Source organism: Tupaia chinensis, unplaced genomic scaffold (genome assembly GCF_000334495.1).
Source record: "Tupaia chinensis unplaced genomic scaffold, TupChi_1.0 Scaffold000521_1, whole genome shotgun sequence".
Taxonomy (NCBI): Eukaryota; Metazoa; Chordata; class Mammalia; order Scandentia; family Tupaiidae; genus Tupaia; species Tupaia belangeri.
The window spans coordinates 1,045,892-1,065,752 of NW_006160034.1; the positions used below are offsets into that span (position 1 = coordinate 1,045,892).

The 19,861-nt window shown below is 51.5% G+C and overlaps 1 protein-coding gene across 1 annotated transcript in view; it reads left to right on the forward strand.

Annotated features, from left to right (window-relative positions):
* Positions 1-19,861, forward strand: part of FHIP1A (FHF complex subunit HOOK interacting protein 1A) — a 205,138-nt gene that overhangs the window by 144,517 nt on the left and 40,760 nt on the right. Inside the window, 1 exon segment of the mRNA XM_014591001.2 lies at positions 17,938-18,105. Coding sequence (XP_014446487.1) covers positions 17,938-18,105 — 168 coding nt within the window.

Below are 19,861 nucleotides of genomic sequence, written 5' to 3' on the forward strand. Positions count from 1 at the left end.
GCAAAACATTAGCTCCTGTGAGGTGGGCCTTCCCATCATGGTTGGGAATTAGTCCAATCCCGTCATTCCTGGGCTCCCTTGGTGATGAGCTTATTCAAGAATGCGCAGGGCTCCACCTTTCCCATCCGCCCTACCTCCCTGTAGTGGGATCACCTCCAAGATGCAGATTTCCGTAAAAGCCCTCATGGGGGTGACCATCACCCTTGAGGATACAATAGAAGGTGTAAAAGCCAAGATCCAGGGTAAGGAAGGACTTCCTCCTGATGAGCAGACCCATCGGATCGCTGGCAAGCCCTGGAAGGTGGGCGGACCCTGACTACAACATCCGAAAGCCGTCCATGCGTCATCTCGCGCTGGGGCTTCGTGGTGCCCAGAAAAGAAAGACGTCTTACACCGCCCCCAGGAAGAATGAGCACGAGAGAAGCGGAGCCCGCCATTCTGGAGTCCGACCCCGTGGAGGAAAATGGCAGCCTTGGTCGTCTTCAGATCACTGGTGCTCGGGTTTTTATGGCCAGCCGTCTTGACAGACATGATCTTTGCAAACGTTGCCTGACGTACTGCCTCAGCAAACCAGAAGACAAGCAATTGTGTAAGAGTTAATATAAGAAATGAACTAACCTTTCAAAAAAAATGCATAGGATTCTGAAAGCCAGTTGGATAAATGAGGGTTTTGGAAGCTTCCCAATGACTCGTCTTCCTTCAGTAGAGACTTTAAATCCTTCCACAAGTTCTGGAAAATATTTTCCTTCTGGCAGGTGGGGGCAAGTGGTGTCTGTCACGAGGGTGGTTTGAATGAGTGGTGTGGGCCGGGGCTCTTCACTCCTTGTCCTAGGGCTCTGAAAGGCCATTCAGCTTCTGGACCTAGGATTTCTTTGAGAAGAGTTTCCCTGGTCACCTTAAAAACTTGTGTTGTGGACCAGCAGGTGGCGTAGTGGTTAAAGTGCTGGAACCTCACATGGCCGACTACAGTTCACATCCTGGATCTGGTGGCTTGAAACATGCCAGCCACATGTATGTGCGTGCCCAAAATCCCAAGAGGAGATTGGAGGAGAAGGGATTGTGGTATGGCCATCCCCCCTGGGGAGTGATTTCTCGCTTTCTGTCTCTCTATCTCACTGTCTATCTCTGTCTCTCCCACAAGTGCACACACCCTAAGGCAAAAATTCTGTCAAAAACAAACAAACAAACAAACAAACAGAAAACGACTTTCATCAACTGAAATATGTTCAGTGACACCTCGGCCCCTGCATGGTATGGATGTACCTGGTGGCTGCCATGATAAGAGCTTTGTGACAATGGGTCACACTCTATCACATGTCAGAATCAGTGAGGGACTTGTGGCCCTGCCCCAAGAGATTCCGATTTAGCTGTGTCAGAATGGGGCTTGAACAGGGGTAATTTTTTAGTGTACTGATTTACTTCTGGAGAGTGTTGGGGGTACGCCCTAAAGGGTCTTGTCATACGGTCCTTTCCCAGGCTTCCCAGCCAGCCAGGATCATGGCCACCTGTGGGTGTGCCTGGTGTGTTCAAATCAACCCAGAATCCAAACCTTGGCCTCCCGTGTGCTCTGGTATCACGCAGCAACACCCTATTGTCCGCACCGTCACCACAAGGCTAAACATGGTCTTTTTAATTTTTATTTATTTATTTATTTATTTATTTATTTATTTATTTATTTATTTATGGCATGCGTGCTTACTGGAGAGATAGAGAGACAGAAAGAAAGAAATCACTGCCTAGGGAGATGGCCATGATGCAATACCTTCTCCTCCATTCTCCTCCCAGGATTTTGGGCAGGCATGCACACACACACACACACACACACACACACATACACACATGCCCGGCATGAGTTTCAAGCTGCCAGGTTTAGGACTCAAATCATGGCTGACCATGTGGGAGTCCAGCGCCTTAATCATTATGCCCCCTGCTGGCTCCATAAGCACGGGTGTTTTTATAGCTCCCCAAATGGTTCTAACATGGAACCAGGGTTGGGAACTGTTGCCCAGTGCTATCCTTAAAAATACGTTGTTGGGATCAGCACTTGGAATAATGGCTATGTGGTTGGACTCCCATGTACTCAACTACGGTTCAAGTCCTGGATCCACTGGCTTCAACTCATGCGTGCCCAAGATCCCAAGAGGAGAATGGAGGAGAAAGGGATTGCACCATGGCCATACCCCCGGGGGGGGGTGATTTCTCGCTTTCTGTCTCTCTGTCTCTCTCTCTTTCTGGAGAGCGCACGTGCCCTATGGCAAAAACCTCTCAAAAAAAAAAAAAAAAGTTATGACTCACTGGATTCCATACCACGTCTGGTAGTGTCACGTGTACCTTATGGCTTTTAAATCATTTGAACACTGGAGATCCGTATTTGAAAATCAGCATTCCCTTGCGGGGCAGGAAGGAGGAATTACACTGTGCTGTGTCTCCACCTCCTGGAGGTGCTGGTGGAGCCAGAGTTGGTGTGTGGGCACGTCTGGGGAATGTGAGTGCTCTCGGGGACCGCCAGGGGCAGTGCGGGCCAACCCGAAAGCCTGTGTGAGTGGCAGCTCCGGGAAGGCTTATCATTGTCCTCATCTCAGGGCACTGATTCTGTATTGCTGGCCCTTGCCCCAGTGAGGGGAGGAAAGGGGGCTTCTCCCACAAAGCTTTTCTTGTCTCTAGGCGGTGTAACAGTGACTTTTTCCTCTTCCTGAGGTCTCCAGGAGCAGGTGCTCAGTGAGCTTCTGCGGGACGCTGTTTCTGGAGTCAAGCTCTGATCTGTTGTGGGGGCAGCTTTGTCCTGAGAAACGCGGCCGAATTGGTGGGAGGAGAGATGGCAAGTGATGAAGGGGCAGAGAGCAATGTTGCCCCTCCAAAACGCTGAGTCTGGACCTCTGACTCCGGGAGGCGGTGCCTTTGAGCAGATACGCAGTTTCCAAGGATTTGTGCCCTGTCTTCAGAGCAGGGGTGAGAGCGCCAGGAAACAGTTCTTGTCGTGGCTTCTCAATAGAAAGAACGTCAGGTTTCATATCAGGTGGCCCTGGGCTGGAGTCTGGTCTCTGCTACGTAATAATGTCCTCCCGGGGCAGGTTATGGAGCCTTGGCTTGCTCATCTGTAAGAGCAGGACCCTAATACCTCGCTCAGAGGGCTGAGGTGAGTTAACGTGGAGAATGTACGCAAAGCAACTCACCGAGGTTGGCAGGAGCTGGGACTTCCTCGATGGGGCGGCTTCTGGAATGACTGCTAGTTATAGTAGTAGTTCACAGTAACTGTAATAATGGATGATCATCATGATAGTAGTAATAATTGATAAGAAGGATGCTAGGGAACCAGCAGTTAGCATAATGGCTATGTCGCTGGACTCCCATGTATTCGACCGCGGTTCGCGTCCCAGACCCGGTGGCTTAAAACTCACGCCAGGCATGTGTGCGTGCGTTCCCAAGATCCCGAGAGGAGAATGGAGGAGAAGGGATTGCGGCATGACCATCCCCCCTGGGGGGGTGATTTCTCGCTTTCTGTCTCTATGTCTCTCTCTGTCTGTCTGGCGAGTGCACGCGCCCTATAGCAAAAACCTCTCCAAAAAAAAAAAAAAGAGGGGAGCTGGTACAATTCCCTCTCCGTTGGAAATGGTGGCTTCGTGGCTTGTGCTCTAGTTGGCTTTCTGGTTCCTCGTTGCTGTCTTTAGGTTTTCGCATAGGGCGCGTGTGCTTGCCAGAGGGGAGAGAGACAGAGAGAAACAGAGAGAGAGGGGAAGTGAGAAGTCACCCCCCACGGGGATGGCCACACCACAGTCTCTCTGCTCCATTCTCCCCATGGGATCTTGGGCATGCACAAACACATGTGATTCCTAAGGCATCAGGTCCAGGGCTCGAACCGCGATCAGCCATGTGGGAATCTCACTGTCCCTGTTGGTGGGGCCCAGCTGGGAAGGGTGTGCACAGTCCTCACCCTGACTCAGCACCGCATAGTTGAGGAAGCGCATCCCTGCTAGTCCCTTAGAATGCGCTTACTCCTTGGAGGCGTTTTCATCACTCGTCTTGTTTACATCCTGCTGTTTCACTCAGAGCGAAAAGAATACAGATGGTAATTTTAAAAATTATTTTATTATTTTATTGTTATTTTTATTTTGTCAAAGGGCGCATGCACTCCCAGGAGGGAGGGACGGAGGGAGGGAGAGAGAGAGAGAGAGAGAGAGAGAGAGAGAGAGAAATCACCCAGAGGTGATGGCTACATTGCAATCCCTTCTCTAGGGATTTGGGGTAGGTACGTGCAATGTGCCAGGCATGATTTTTAAGCCACTGGGTCTGGGACTCAAACTGTGGTCGGCCATGTGGGAGTCCAGCACCTTAGCCATTACACCACCTGCTCCCCCACACTTTGTAATTTAAAGAATGTGGAAGGGAAGTTAGTAGAGACGAAAGGAAATGATGACTTCTGGGGATTCCTGTGACGTGAGTCCTACCTGGCACTGTGGAGGGGCGTGGGCTTCGGACAGCCGGAATGGTATGGAGCTCAGTACCATGTTGCCGGAGCGCTCGGCCTCGAGTAGAAGCACCTGCGGGTCAGCCTAAGTGGGATTTGCACAGCTCCGGGGCTGCTGTGCGGGTTCAGAGAAGCCAGCGTAGTCTGACCAAGAAAGACGCTCCTACCCTCCGCGCTCTGACGAGCCGAGAGCTGTGAAGGGGCGTCGGGCAGGTGAGAGGCCACCACGGCACCTTTATTAGCAGTGGGACCGATGCCGGAGATGGGGGTGACGCGTGTGGGACGACCTCCGGACAGCTCGCCCCAGAATGCAACGAGCTCACTCAGACCCACTCAAGTACCTGTTGTTGAACACGAACTTCCTGGGGAATTCTGGTTCTCAGAAGACAAGAGAAAGGGACAGGTCCGACCCCAAGCTCATCCTCTCCTGGGGAAGCCTCACCGAGGAGGCAGAGAGGCCGGGGGGTTCTGCAGTGAGAAGAAACAGGACTGGGGCCTTCGTTTTTCTCTGTGAGATCGGCAAAAACCCACCCTCCCTAAATCTAACAGACTTGGGAGTGTTATAAAATTCATAAAAAATCGAATGTAGGCATTGGGGCTGGGGGGGGGGTGTTCTTAGCCCAAGGGAACCCTTTTCCTGATGCATAGAAATGTCCTCGGTAGGCTGGCTTTGGCTCAGAGTCTGGGGCCAGGTAGCCTAGTGTCTTTGACCCTACAGATTCCTGGTTCTGCCCTTTCCCCAGTACAGCTCTTCTCATCTAGCTTTATTACTGTAAACATCATGGGCCGTGGGGCTGGCAGGTGGCATGGTGGTTAAAGGCACTAGACTCCCACATAGCTGGCTGTGGTTCAAGTTTCGGGCCTGGCAGCTTACTTTCTCACCCTCCGCCTCCATCTCTATCTGGTCAAATTTGAAAATAATAATAATAATTAAGGCAAATAAAAATTTATAGGGCCATGGGACCAACAGGTGGCATGGTGGTTAAGGATGCTGACCACGGTTCGAGTCCCAGACCTGGTGGCTTGCTTTCTTACTTTCCCTCTTTCTCTCACTCTGTCCTTCTCTGGTCAAATGGACATAAATAAAAATGTAAATAATTCTTAATAGAAAATGATAGGGCCAGCCCATGGCATGGTAGCTAAGGTGGCTGGATCCCATATGGCCAACTACACAGTTCAAGTCCTGGGCCCAGTGGCTTGAGAAATATCCTTGCGCATGAGTGTGCGTGCTCAGAATCCCAGAAGGGACAGATGGAGAAGCCGGGACTGCAGCATGGCCATGCCTCATGGGGGGTGCTTTTCGCCCCCACTTCCAGTGAGCACTTGCACCCTATGGCAAAATAGAAAAAAGAGTTGTAGAAGTCAGGTGACAAAGCCGTACTCATTGCCTTTTCCCACACGCACACAGAGTAACGTTTCCGAGGCCGAACCAGGCCGCAGGCACCACAGCCTGATCCTTCAGTCGCTGTTCACGCCACTCCCCTCCCACGGTGAGAGGGAATCGGGGTCGCAAATGAAGCATGCGTTTACTTCTGATCTGAAATGAGAAATTAGATTTCTTTCCTGTCTTTCTTTTTTGATTTTTTTTCTAATTTCCACAAGTGCATGAGGGAGATAATGCCACACCAAAGGATTCCGTTCTTAAGCATCAGAAAAGATAGTGAGGGTCTCACCCTCGCTGCACACCAGGAAATACGAAAACTGACTCACATGGACCCCACCTTATCTGAGGCAGCCAGGTGGAAGCCAGTGCAGAGAAGGGAGGGAGAAGGCGGCCTGGAAGTTGGCGTGGATCTCATTTTCCCCTCCACTCTCCTAAGAGGGCATTAAACACGGAGCAGCCACAAATGCACATGAGTTTCTCAGGTGGTCGAAGAGCGAGGAGCACGGGAGATGCGCAGAGCCTGTCTGCTTGCCCCCTCCCCTCTTCTCTCGCCCTGCACTGCTGTCTTCAAGGACTGCTCTCCCGTCCCTGTGTGTCCGCTGGCGTCGGGGAGGCGGGGGAGGAACAGCCCTGAAGGTACTCCTCTGTGACTCCTCTGTGATTACCTGGTGCCAGAGCCGAGCAGATTTGAGCCGACAGAGAAGCGTGACCAGAACTGGCATCACCCAACTGGTCTGGGCGGACGCCTGCGTGTTTGCTTGGTCTCCCGTTGTGTGGGGGTCCTCTGCCTCCGGGAAAACAAACCAGGAGCGAAACCTGTCTTTTATCACCAGAGCGGCTTTTGTTATGGTTTTGGTGTTTAGGAAGATTGGCCTAACTATAAAATTTCACCCCAAAGTGATACACTTAACCCCGCAGCAGACCGAGGTGTGTGTGTGTGTGTGTGTGTGTGTGTATGTGTGTGTGTGTCGGGGGGTTAGCAGGCACGGGACTCTTGCTTTGTAATCCTTTCAGACACTTCACTCCTAGCAAGCAGCTGCTTGAGACTTTGGCCCCCGAGCCACTGACCCCCTCCTGCTGGGTGTAAAGTCAGACTCATTAGAATTCAGTGGTTCTGTCTTCTTAGTCAGGAAGAAAAATAGGGGGGAGCCTGAGAAAGCGTTCTTGGGGCTGGCAGGTGGCGTGGTGGTTAAGGTGCTGGACTCCCACATGGGCGACCAACAGTTTGAGTCCCGGACCTGGTGACTTGCTTTCTCACTTTCTTCTCTCTCTCTCTCTCTCTCTGTCTCTCTCGCCAAATTAAAATAAATAAGCAAATAAAGTAAAGGTAAATAATTCTTTTTTTTAAATAAAAAAGAAAGAAAGCGTTCCTTTCTTCCCAGTGGATTACTGTTACAGGTGGCCGTGACTCCAAAGCAGGGCGGGGGTAGACAGAAATGTTTCTATCAAGGCAACTTTCCTCCGCTCTTCAGGCGGTGTCACCTTCATCTAGAGACCCTGCTAATGAAGGCCTCCATGACACGGGCTGTGAGAACTGTTGTTGTTGTTGTTGTTGTTGTAACAGGGCTGCCAATCTCCACCCTGACACATTTACTGATTACGCTTGGGTATTTGACGGTGCACCAGATCCTCCGGGACTTCACATGGTAGATCAGATGTAGCCATTTCTGTATTAAGCTTGCAATCTTTATTATTATTATTATTATTATTATTATTTTATTGCTAGAGGGTATGTACCACAGAGAGAGAGAGACAGAGAGAGAGAGAGAGAGAGACAGAGAGAAGGCACTCCCCAGGGCATGGTCATGCCACAATCCTTTTTTTTTTTTTTTTTTGGAGAGGTTTTTGCTATAGGGCGCCTGCGCTCGCCAGACCAGAACAGCAAGAAGCGAGAAATCACCCCCCCAGGGGTGATGGCCACACTGCAATCCCTTCTCCTCCATTCTCCTCTCGGGATCTTGGGCATGCATGCACACGCACCCAGAGTGAGTTTAAGCCACTGGGTACGGGACTTGAACCGCGGTCGACTTCATGGGAGTTCAGCGACATAGCCATTATGCTAGCTGCTGGTCCCCCACAATCCTTTTCCCTCCACTTCTCCTTCCCATCAGGATTTTGGGTACACATGCACACGCACCTGATGTATTTTTCAAGCCACCAGGGCTGGCACTTGACCCGAGGTCAGCCACGTGGGATCCAGCCCCTGCACAGTGCTAACCACGGCCCTGTGGAGCATCCCAAGTTTGCAGTGGTGAAGAATGGCTAAATGCAGTAATCAGGCTGGACAGGGGGATCGACTTGACTTAGCAAAGGAGCCGAGGGGTTTAAGAAGCCCAGAACAGGAAAGAAAGTTGAGTTTTCAGGGACAGCATTTCTCTGTCACTACTGCTTTTTAAAAAGAGATGCTACATTTTTATTTCTTCCACATGAGAGGAGAGAAAGCCAGAGACAGGCACCTTCAGCAGGAGATCCACACCGCAGCCTCCACCCCCGGCCCACCAGCGAGGCAGGATCTTGCGCACGTGCATACCTGGTGTGTTTCAGGCCAACTTGGAATTCGGGCCTGTGGTCCAGCATTGCAGACCTGCGTGCTACTGCCTGTGTGCTGCAGCTGGGCCCCCATCACCACCACTTAAGGTGAAGGGCGTGCAAGGGAAGTTAAACCACAGCAGGTGGGATCTCTTACCGAGAGGAATCCTTTCTTCCAGTTCAAAAGGTTGTGAGTTACCCCTGCGCCATGTGGCCCAGGGAAGATGTGTCATCTCCGCCTGAGCTCAGAAGGGCGTGCTAGGCATTTGTGTTGGGCGGCCGGGATTAGAACTGCTTTCCTTCCTGAGCCTGCTTCTCCAGCGTTCTAGGGATTCTGTGAACTTGCCACGTATCTTCTCTGCTGGAGTCATCTGGAGTCCGTTCTCATTAGGTTGTGCGCGACTCAAAGAACTGAAGCAACAGGCTTGGAATAGTCCTGAGGTTGACGGTAGGCGGTCCGTAACTCATCAGGGGTACTGTTACTTTTATTGTTTTTCAAGTAACAACAAGAAGGACGAATCTTTCTGGAACAGTAAACAGGAAACGGAGGAATCAAGCGATCCTTGGAATTCTCTGCGGCTCTTTGCTTCTGGGCTGAAACCCCCTCGAATGTCCTTGGCAATTCTGACCGAGAGCCATGCCGTACAGTATTGGGCTGTTGGAAAAGTCATGAGGCATTTTTGCACAGAAAAACAAGGAAGAAATATGTCACAACTTTTCCAACAACACAATACCTTTTTAAAAATTTCTTTTAAAATTTGTTTTTACTGAAAGGTATGTGAGCTCACCAGAAACAGAGAGAGAAGATGAGAAAGCGAGAAATCACTCCCCCTGGGGATGATCATGCTGCGGTCCATTCTCTTCTGTTCTTCTCTTGGGATTTTGGGCACGCACACACATGCATCCAGCATGATTTTTCAAGCTGCTGGGTCCTGGGTTCATGGAGTCCTCCATGTGGGATCCAGCCACCTTAACCTTCATGCCACCTTCTTTTTTTCTTTTTCTTTTTATGGAGAGTTATTTTGCTATAGGGCGCGTGCGCTCACCAGACAGACAGAGAGAGACAGAGAGGCAGAAAGCGAGAAATCATCCCCCAGGGGGAATGGCCACACTGCAATCCCTTCTCCTCCATTTTCCTCTTGGGATCTTGGGCACGTACGCACACGTGCCCGGCGTGAGTTTTAAGCCACCGGGTCCAGGACTCGAACCACGATTGACTACATGGGAGTCCAGTGACATAGCCATTACGCTAACTGCTGGTCCCAATTTTTATTTTTAAAGTTTTTTCCATAAGGTGCACGTGCTCGCCAGAGAGAGACAGTGAGAGGGAAAGTGTGAGATCAACTCCCAGGCGGGGGCTGGGGGGATGGCCCCACCACCATCCGTTCTCCATTCTCCTCCTGGGATTTTGGACACACACACATGTGCCTGGTGTCAATTCCAAGGTGCCAGGTCCTGGACTCAAACCATGGTTGGCCATTACGCCCCCTTCTGGCTCCTCATGTTTAGCTAACGTTTGCTGGATAGTGCCATTCCTGATGCAGTCTCATTGCCAGGAAGTGGAGGAGATTTAGGGACCACCACCCCCCCAGAGATGCAGCATCCCCGCAGTTGCCCATATTCATGACAAGGGAATCTGCATACTGAGAGCCAAATGGGAAACGTGGGAACAGAATCAACCAGGTGCCAGATGATGGAAGGGTCCTCGGGGGCCAGCCGGCCGCAGGATCAGTGTGTGTTCACACCGGAATCTGGGCCAGCGGGGGCACCGAGCGCGTGCTCTGCGGGGACAGAACCTTGGAAGGACCCCCTGGCTGGAATGCGAGTGCTCCCTCCAGGAGGGGCCCGAGTGCCTGGTCCTCACCCTGCACACCCGCTCCACCTGCTGCCGGCAGTGTGGAGTCTAGAAGGACCTGAAAAGCTGTTTGCTCGCTGCTTCCCTTTGCCCGGAGGCGTGAGTGTGTTTCACTGTGTGTACCGAATCACGGCTGGGAGAGGGCAGAGGCCGGCTTTTATGCTTAACGTATTTTCTTCAAAACATGTTGTCAAAGCCTTCGCTGTAGCCCTCGTGTCATTTCCTCCATCCTCAACTCTCCTGGGACCAAAAACCAAAGGTGCTGACGTGGGACGCTCCTCGGGGGAGGTCCGTGTCGGTGGCAGCGCCGTGGGTGGCCTCGAGGTCGAGGAGCAGAAGGGGCGCGTGGGGGGCTGAGCTAGCAGCTGCAGACGCTGGACAGACCTTGAATAACTGAATGTTTTCTGTCCTGCACTGTTGGCAGCCCGGCTGGGCAGCTCGCTGTGAAGCAGGATGCCAGTCCTCCGTCCTGACCTCAGGGTTCTCACCCCGGTGCCCTGGGAGAGGGGCAGGGGAGGGCCACCAGCTGCTGCCTCCTGCCTGTGGGCTCTCTGATGGCCGCGGGCTCCTGTTGGGAGAGTCCAGCCCCTGGAGCCCCCCCCAGCATGGTCTGTGGGTGTCCTCCCCAGACTGTCCTTGTCCCCACTCCCATGGCAGCCACTGGGCTGAGGACTTACAGCCAACCCGGAGGAACCTTGTAGCAAAGGGTGGCTTCTTCCTTGGAGAGAGTGCCACAGACACCTGACCTCGCTGCCCGCCACCTGCCCGAGTGACAGAAGGTAGGATCCATCTGTTTGCTCCGGAGCGACTGGATCACACAGAAGAAGACAGTTAGCAGGTGGGAGATGCATTTTTTCAGGACCCATTTAAGCCTGCCACTACAGGGAGGGTTCTGGTGCTAATTTAGATGCAAATGGAACCACTGGACCGGAGCTGATTACAGAGGGGCCTGGTGTGTGGGTGCTCCATTTCACGCCCACCACACGTCCGGCGGCCCTGCTGCGGCTGTGGTGGGCACGCTGGCTGGGGAGTCTGGCCGTATTACATTTCCGGGTTGTGTTCCGGCTTTGTGGCAGCGGGGGGGGACGCACGGCGCCACCTGCTCCCTCCCCTCGCCATCTTTACAGAGGGACACGAACTGCTGTGTCCACTTCTGAGATGCTGGGGATTCTCCCACACACCCAGACACACAGAGACAGACACACACAGAGAGACACACACACACACAGACACACACACACACACAGACAGACACACACACACACAGAGACACACAGACACACACACACACACAGAAACAGACACACACACAGACAGACACACACACACACAGAGACAGACACACACAGAGAGACACACGCAGACAGGCACACAGACACAGAGACAGATACACACACACAGACAGATACACACAGACAGACACACACAGATGCACAGACACACCCACCCACAGACACACACAGACACACACACACACAGAGACAGATACACACACAGACACACACAGACACAGAGGCAGATACACACACACACAGACAGATACACACAGACACACACACAGACACACACAGATGCACAGACACACCCACACACACATAGACACACACAGACACACCCACCCATAGACACACACACATACACACACACACACACAGACATACATACACAGACTAAAACACAGACCCACACCCCTGGGGCTCGCGGGCTGAGCTGGGCTGCGCTGCAGTAGACTGACTATACACAGACCCACAGCCCTGGGGTTCGTGGGCAGAGCTGGGCTGGGCTGCAGCAGACTGACTACACAGACCCATACCCCTGGGGCTCGCGGGCTGAGCTGGGCTGGGCTGCAGCAGACTGACTACACAGAGCTGCCATCCTGATCTCGGCAGGGCGCACGGTTCTTCCAGGCCCGGGCATTTACTGACTGTACACAGACCCACACCCCTGGGGCTCGCGGGCTGAGCTGGGCTGGGCTGCAGCAGACTGACTACACAGAGCTGCCATCCTGATCTCGGCAGGTCGCACGTTTCTTCCAGGCCTGGACATTAAAGAGTTTATTTATTGTTTTTAGTTTCCAGTTTGACCCGAGAGACAGAGAGACAGAAGGAAAGTGAGAAGGCAAACTGCCAGGTCGGGACTCCAGTGATGGTTGGCCGTGTGAGAGTTCAGTGCCATAACCACTGTGCCACCTGCCGGCCCCGACGTGCTGTGTTAACATCCAGAGGAGAGGGGCTGCTGAGGGAGCGAGGGGACACGTACGGCACAGACGACTATGACGACACCACGTCCTGCTTCCCGGGGATGCCGACTGCGGCTCATGACAGAAACGTGTTTACGCACTTGCATACATGTTTCCTGAATGTATAGGCAAAGCACACGCACATACGTCATTTCACTTACGTGTTTTTTCTTTTTTTGGAGAGATTTTTTTTTTGCTATAGGGTACGTGCACTCACCAGAGAGACTGAGAGAGATGGAGAGACAGAAAGTGAGAAATCCCCCTCCGGGGGCATGGCCACACCGCAAACCCTTCTCCATTCTCCTCTCAGGACCTTGGGCATGCACGCACACGTGCCCGGTGTGAGTTTAAGCCACCGGGTCCGGGACTTGAACCGCAGTCGACTACATGGGAGTCCAGAGACATAGTCATTACGCTAACTGCTGGTCCCATAAAGCTAGCTTTTTTTACCATAGAGCACATGAACGCACTGGAGAGAGACAGTGAAACGGAAAGTGAAACATCACCTCCCAGGGCCATGCCACAATCCCATCTCCTCCTGAGAGTTTGGACACACACAAGTGCCCGACATGATTTTCAAACCACCGGGTCTGGGACTTGAGCCGCAGGTCAGCCATGTGGAAGTCCAGCACCTTAACCACTACATCACCTGCTGGTCCCCCTGGCAGGTGTTCTTTCGGGTGGTGGTTAATCTTATCCTGACGAAGGTCGTTGTTTGTAGAAACGGAACTGTCCTTCGGCTGTCGCGGTCCTCTGGTCTGCTTTTACTAGCCAAGAGCATCCTTAAGCTTTAGTGTTTTTTAACTCAGCTATCGTGTGTGGCGTTGTCAGGCAGCGTCGTTTGCTACCCCGGCCAGCCCGCTCTTTCTAGGACAAGGGAACGCATGTTGACAGTCATCTGCAAGGCCGAAGGCGGCGGCGATGGCTGTCCTTCATCACTGCAATGCAAAGAGAATCCCACCTCCCTGCTTTGCTGGAACTTCTCAGGCGTCAGCGGAAGGTTCCGCTCCCCATTCTGCACGGCAGACTGTCCTTCCTCTGGGGCCTCGTTGTAGCTTTCAAGTGATCACGCCAGGCTCTGGCCTCATCCTCGTTGAAGAGGTTACCCATTTGGGGGGATTAGAGGAAGTTTCTTGGACTCCGATAATGGGCAGGGAAAGATTCTCTGGGATCAAAGCCTTCTAAGGTACAGAGGGGGGATGCAGTGGATGGGGGAGGTGACACAGGAAGGACCCGGTGTCCCCAGTCTGGGTCACAGTTTAAGGAGAGAGTGACCTTGATGTAAAGAGTTTGCAACTTGAAGCTTCGTGGGATCGGGTTTTTAATATTTATAGCACGTTATGTAAATGCTGTCTTTCCGAGTGCTTTCTTCAATCCTCTTAGCTTATAAATGACGGCTTTGATTTCTAAAAAAGAAATAAAGTCTTTTCACTTATCCCGCCCTAGAGTGGTAAACAATAGAAGCTTAATGCCCTTCCTTTCATGTTGGCCCCCGAAGACGGAGACTTCAATTCCGAGGGGTTTATGGCTGGGCTTTGGAGCTGATCGAGGTCGGTGTGACTCAGGGGGAAAGGCTGACGCAGCGCTTTCAGTACAGAGGGGCCCCCGCGCCACCCTTCAGCTGTGCAGTGCTTGGGAGGAGGTGGGACATGCCGTGTCATGGAACCAGGCACATGCCCCGTTTGGAAGGACCGCATGACCTAGTGAGGGAGACTGCTATGGAATGAGACCATGACCTAGACCGTAAAGGACCCCGATGAGGCAGTAGTGGAGTGGGTGCGAGTTACAGGGAACACGTTTGGGGTTGTGAGTATGTACTGTCCCCGGACCTGGTGACATCAGTTACAATGTTATAAAGACATCTCCACTCTCTACATGGGGCCTTCACATGTCTCTACTCTCTACGTGGGGGCTGCACATTAAGAAGACAAGTGGGGCCAGCAGGTGGTGTGGTGGTTAAGACGTTGGATCTCACGTGGCTGATCGCAGTTCGAATCCCGGACCCTGCAGCTTGAAACTCAAGCTAGATGTGTGTGTATATGTGCCCCAAATCCCAAGAGGAGGATGGAGGAGAAGAATCGCAGTGTGGTCACCCTCCGGGGGGTGATTTCTCACTTCCCCTCTCTCTGTCTCTCTGGCGGGCGCATATCCTGTGGCAAAACCTTTCAATAGAAGGAGGATGAGTGAAGTTCCGGTCTGGCAGGTGTGAGTCCCTAGATCCTCTGGGCTGTCCTTCATTCGGGAAAGCGTGGTCTGTGTGCCAGGACTTGCACACTGGCACAGCGTGGGGCCTAGGCCGGCATTGGGAATGCCGTGGCAGGGGACTGGAGAACACGGGAAACCCCAGGGGAGCAGCGGGTGGTTTCAGCAGCAGGGCCGCCTGGAGCAGGCTCTCCTCTCGGTGTTATGTATCTATCAAGAGCTGAGGCTGCAACCAGCAGTTAGCGTAATGGCTATGTCGCTGAACTCCCATGTAGTCGACTGTGGTTCGAGTCCCGGACCCAGTGGCTTAAGCTCATGCTGGGCGCGTGTGCGTGTGTGCCCAAGATCCCGAGAGGAGACTGGAGGAGAAGGGATTGTGGCATGGCCATCCCCCCTGGGGGGTGATTTCTCGCTTTCTGTCTCTGTCTTTCTGGTGAGCGCATGTACCCTATAGCAAAAACCTCTCCACAAAAAAAAAAAAAAAAAAAAAGCAGAGGTTGACCTGCTTCTGTTGCCGGGTTTGGGCCACAGAAGGCCTTTAAAGTTGGCGGGGTGCCTCCGCGGTGTGGGGTGACACGGTGGTGCGTTGAATATGTGAGGAGCGTGGTGTTGGTGCCCCGCTGCGGGGAAGGGTCTCTGCTCCCGATGCTGGTCCTCAGCCAGGCAGTGCACCGCCCGGTGAGCGCACGTGGGTTCCGGGAGAGCAGATGCAGACAGACCACATGACATGCCTGCCGGGGAGTACAGACAGCAGACAAAACTGATCTGGTAACAGCCCTGGAATCATTCATCTAGAATGTGGTTGAGCACTGAGAACTTATTTATTTTTAGGTTTTGGCCTTAGAGTGTACACACTCGGTGGAGAGACCAAAAGAGACAGAAAACGAGAAATCATTCCCCAGGGGGATGGCCACGCCGCAGCCCCTTCTCCATTCTCCCCTCGGGACTCTGGGCATGCATGCACAGGCGCCCTGCGTGAGTTTCAAGCCTCTGGGTCCAGGACTCGAACCATGGTGGGCCATGTGGGAATCCAGCACCATAGCTGCCATGCCACACTGGCTTGAGCACTGAGAACTTTTTAAAAGTAATTTAAGCTGTCCCGCTCCATGCCTTGGGGTTAAGGGAGCTGGATTCCACTTGGCTGACTGCATACATGCTTCAGGTCCCAGCCCCAGTGGCTTGAAAAGCATACCTCGTGCTTGTACCTGTGTGCCCCAAATCCCGACGGGGTGAGGCATGGAGGGGAAAGGGTCGTGGTATGACCATGTCCCACTGGGGAGACTTTATCCCTTCCCCTCTCTCTGTCTTTCTGGTGAGCAGTAAAACAAAACCAAACCTAAAAATCAAAACCAAAACAACCAATTTTTTTTTTTTTTTGGAGAGATTTTTCACTGTAGGGCGCATGTGCTCGCCAGACAGACAGAGAGACATAGAGACAGAAAGCAAGAAATCAACCCCCAGGGGGGATGGCCACGCTGCAATCCCTTCTCCTCCATTCTCCTCTCAGGATCTTGGGTACGTGCGCACACACGCCCGGCGTGAGTTTTAAGCCACCAGGTCCGGGACACGAACCGCGGTCGACTACGTGGGAGTCCAGCGACATAGCCATTATGCTAACTGCTGGTTCCCCAAAACAACCAATTTAAGCAGCCCAAACAGAAGTTGTTTGTAAACTGTCAAGGATTATGGAGTATGAGCTAAATTTTTTTGCTATGTAAAGTACATGTTTGTGGAAAAATGTAAAAATAAATAAATGAAAGAAATAAAAAAGAATTAATTGGAAAAAAAAGAAAAAAAGAAAGTAGCAGCCGGCGTCCGTAGACACACCCACTCAGGGCTATGCTGTACGTATTAGGAGCTCTGGACATCTGGTTTCTAAGCTGATCTGTGGATTTTGAAAGCAGAAAATTCAAAGGGGAGAGGAATTTAGTGTAGTCAGAATGGCCCAGTAATGATATCGACAAAATAACAGCTAACTTTTTAAAGGGAGGAGAGGGAGGATGGGGACTGGAAAGAGAAGGTACACTCACTCAGACATGGCCGCCATCTGCTTTATTGAAAACAAGCACAGTGGACTCCTGGCGGGGCCTCTCTTGGGCGTGGTGGCCGAGTCTGCACGTTCACACCCTCCCTCTGGGGCTTGGTTCGTCCCCTCGAGTCTGTCAGTGGGCCTTAGGATCCCGGAGATGACCTCCATTGATCAAGAGATGCCATGATCTGCTTTCAGGAAGACAGAGAAGGGGGATACCAGCTCTTCAAATATTCCCAACCAAAATGTTTAAGTTTCAAATTTTGATACCTTGGGGCCGACAGGTGGCGTGGTGGTTAAAGGCGCTGGACTTCTACATGGCCGACCATGGTTTGAGTCCAGGACCTGGAGACTTGCTTTCTCTCTCTCTCTCTCTGGAAATATTAAGAAATAATCATAATAAATAAAAATAGTTAAATAAAATAATTCTTTTTTTAAAAAAAACCCTTTTATGATGCCTTAAGCATCAAATCCTCAGCTCTTTTTTAAAACTTGACTTTTCAGAGGCTTATTCACTGAAAAATTGATGTTTTAGTGCATGGGAAAATCACTCCAGGTAGAAAATATTAATTTGCATTGTAAAAAAGTCACAGTTACTTTATATGCATTAAGCTTTTGCATCTCACTTTATAAATAACACTCTGTGTATATTACTCAATTGTAAAGAATTGACTTGGAACCCTCCAGAAACACATCTGAACATCTGCAGCTCTTGGGGTCTGTATTTCTCCTTAGCAATTTATTATATGATCATTTTGTGATAGACCATCTTCCTGGAGGTAAACTCTATGATGTTCCCAGCCCCTTGTACATAGCACCTACAATAAATGTTTATGGAGGGACTAATAATGAAACAAGCTGAACAGAGATGTCTAATTAATCCTTTACTAACCATGCAAATAGTTTCCATTATCTTTTTTCTCCGTTTTTGATTACACACTAAAAATCTTTATGGTGTTTGAACTGCGTTTGATGAGCAGGGTTGTCAGAAGCCTTGAATCACTTCTGTCTTCTGCCTTTTGCTTTCCCACCCCACGTTAGAGGGCGGGAGCCGCAGGAGGCCCCGTGGCATGTGAAGAGGTCGCGAGCTCCAGATGGACCTCCGGAGCGCCTTTTCTCGGCAGGCGTGTTCGGGCCCCGATGGGGTCACTCCGGGAGGCCGGGGTCGTGGGGAGGCGCGTATCCCCGGGTCGCGACGAGAGGCTCACCCGCGCCTGCTCTGTCGTTGGCGCAGGTGACGGTGGAGGAGGTCATGACCACCACCGCGTACCTGGACCTGTTCCTGCGGAGCATCTCGGAGCCGGCGCTGCTGGAGATCTTCCTCCGGTTTATCCTGCTTCACCAACACGAGAACGTCCACATCCTCGACACGCTCACCAGCCGGATCAACACCCCATTCCGGGTAAGGGAGCCCCGCCGAGAGGGGGCTCGTGACTCAGTGCGGATGGCAGGAGAACTCATTTTTGGGAGGAAATGATGACTATTCCCCTCGCCCACCTTCCCCTCCTCCCTTTTCTGAATCCATTGCCTTCCGTTTGGGCAGAGAAGAACTGGGTCACGGGTCTTGCCCTAGGAGACCTGCTGTCAAGGAGGAAGCGCTTCCCACCTTCCCTGGGACGTTTTTCTCCGTGTCGGCACTTTCTTCTGTAGAACTTGCAGAATGTCCTTCTGAGAAGTCAGAGCTGGGAAACATCCGGGCTCAGGGGCTGATCTAAGGGTCCAGGTGGTATCTCCTCTTTGAATTTCACGGATCTCAGGAAGTACTCGGATTCTGTACCCCTCTGCTCACTTCATGGATTCTTCACTTGTTAAGAGCTATTTATGGGCCAGCCAGTGGCAGGGTGCTTAGGATTGCACATGGGTGCCGGCATTGTTTAAATTGTAGGCTCCCTGGGACCAGCAGTTAGCATAATGGCTATGTTGCTGGACTCCCACATAGTTGACCGCAGTTCGCGTCCCAGACCCGGTGGCTTAAAACTCATGCCGGGCGCGTGTGCGTGTGTGCCCAAGATCCCAAGAGGAGAATGGAGGAGAAGGGATTGCAGCGTGGCCATCCCCCCGGGGGGTGACTTCTCACTTTCTGTCTCTGTCTGTCTGGCGAGTGCACGCGCCCTATAGCGAAAACCTCTCAAAAAAAAAAAAAATCGTAGACTCCCATGGCTTAAAGAACACGCTAGGCACATGTGTATGTTTACCCATAAGCCTGAAGAATGGAGTGGAGGGGATGGCGGTGTAGCCATCCCCCATGAGGTATGATTTCTCTCTCTCTCTCTCTCTCTCCAGTGAGCACACATGCCCTATAGCAAAATTTAAAAAATAAATAAATAAATGAAATGAGTTATTTGTACCAAATCCTAGAGAGGAGTGTGGTTTGTCTTACTAGAAGAATTCTTCACAGAGACTTGAAACTTCCAGGTTTATTGGTAGGTGACATTCAATTGGCTGATTTGGGACGTGGCCGAGGTTCGGAATACCTGTGAGTGAGCGCACAGGAGGCCGTGAGGGCCTGGGACCGGCCCTAGGAGTATGGCTGAGTCAGCTCGCCTCCCGGGACATTTGAAGCATAGGCACTATTGTTTGCCGGATTAGCAACTAAGCAGCCATTTTTTTCTTTGATGGGGGTTCAGAAATAAATCAAGCCTTCAGGATTCTCAGAAATTTGGGCACTCCCAGTATTGACGTGTGGCCAGAAGTGGAGTTTTTACAGGACCCTAGGAATACATTTCCCAAGTTTCGATGAACTTAAAAGGACTGAAATCATGCCCGTCATGTTCTCTGATCACAATAGATTGAAATAAAAAATGATTAACAAAGAGAATTTGGGAAATTCACAAATGTATAGAAATTAAACAACACACCTAAAATAACCACTAGGTCAGAGAAGAAGGCCCGAAAGCGATGAGAGTTTGCTCTGAGATGAACGGGAATGAAGATACCACGTACTGAAATTCAGGAGATGCAATGAAAACCAGGAAGCCTGGCATCCCATGTGTACAACTTGGATGAAAATGGTGGATGCTGCTCTCAAAAATGTTGGTTTGTGATCCTGCCAAATGAATTTCTGGCAACACGACACTGACTCATGAATACTTCAGTGATCCGCACAATCTGATCAAGAAGAGGTAGCTTTCTGACAAAGAGTTTCTACATATTTTATC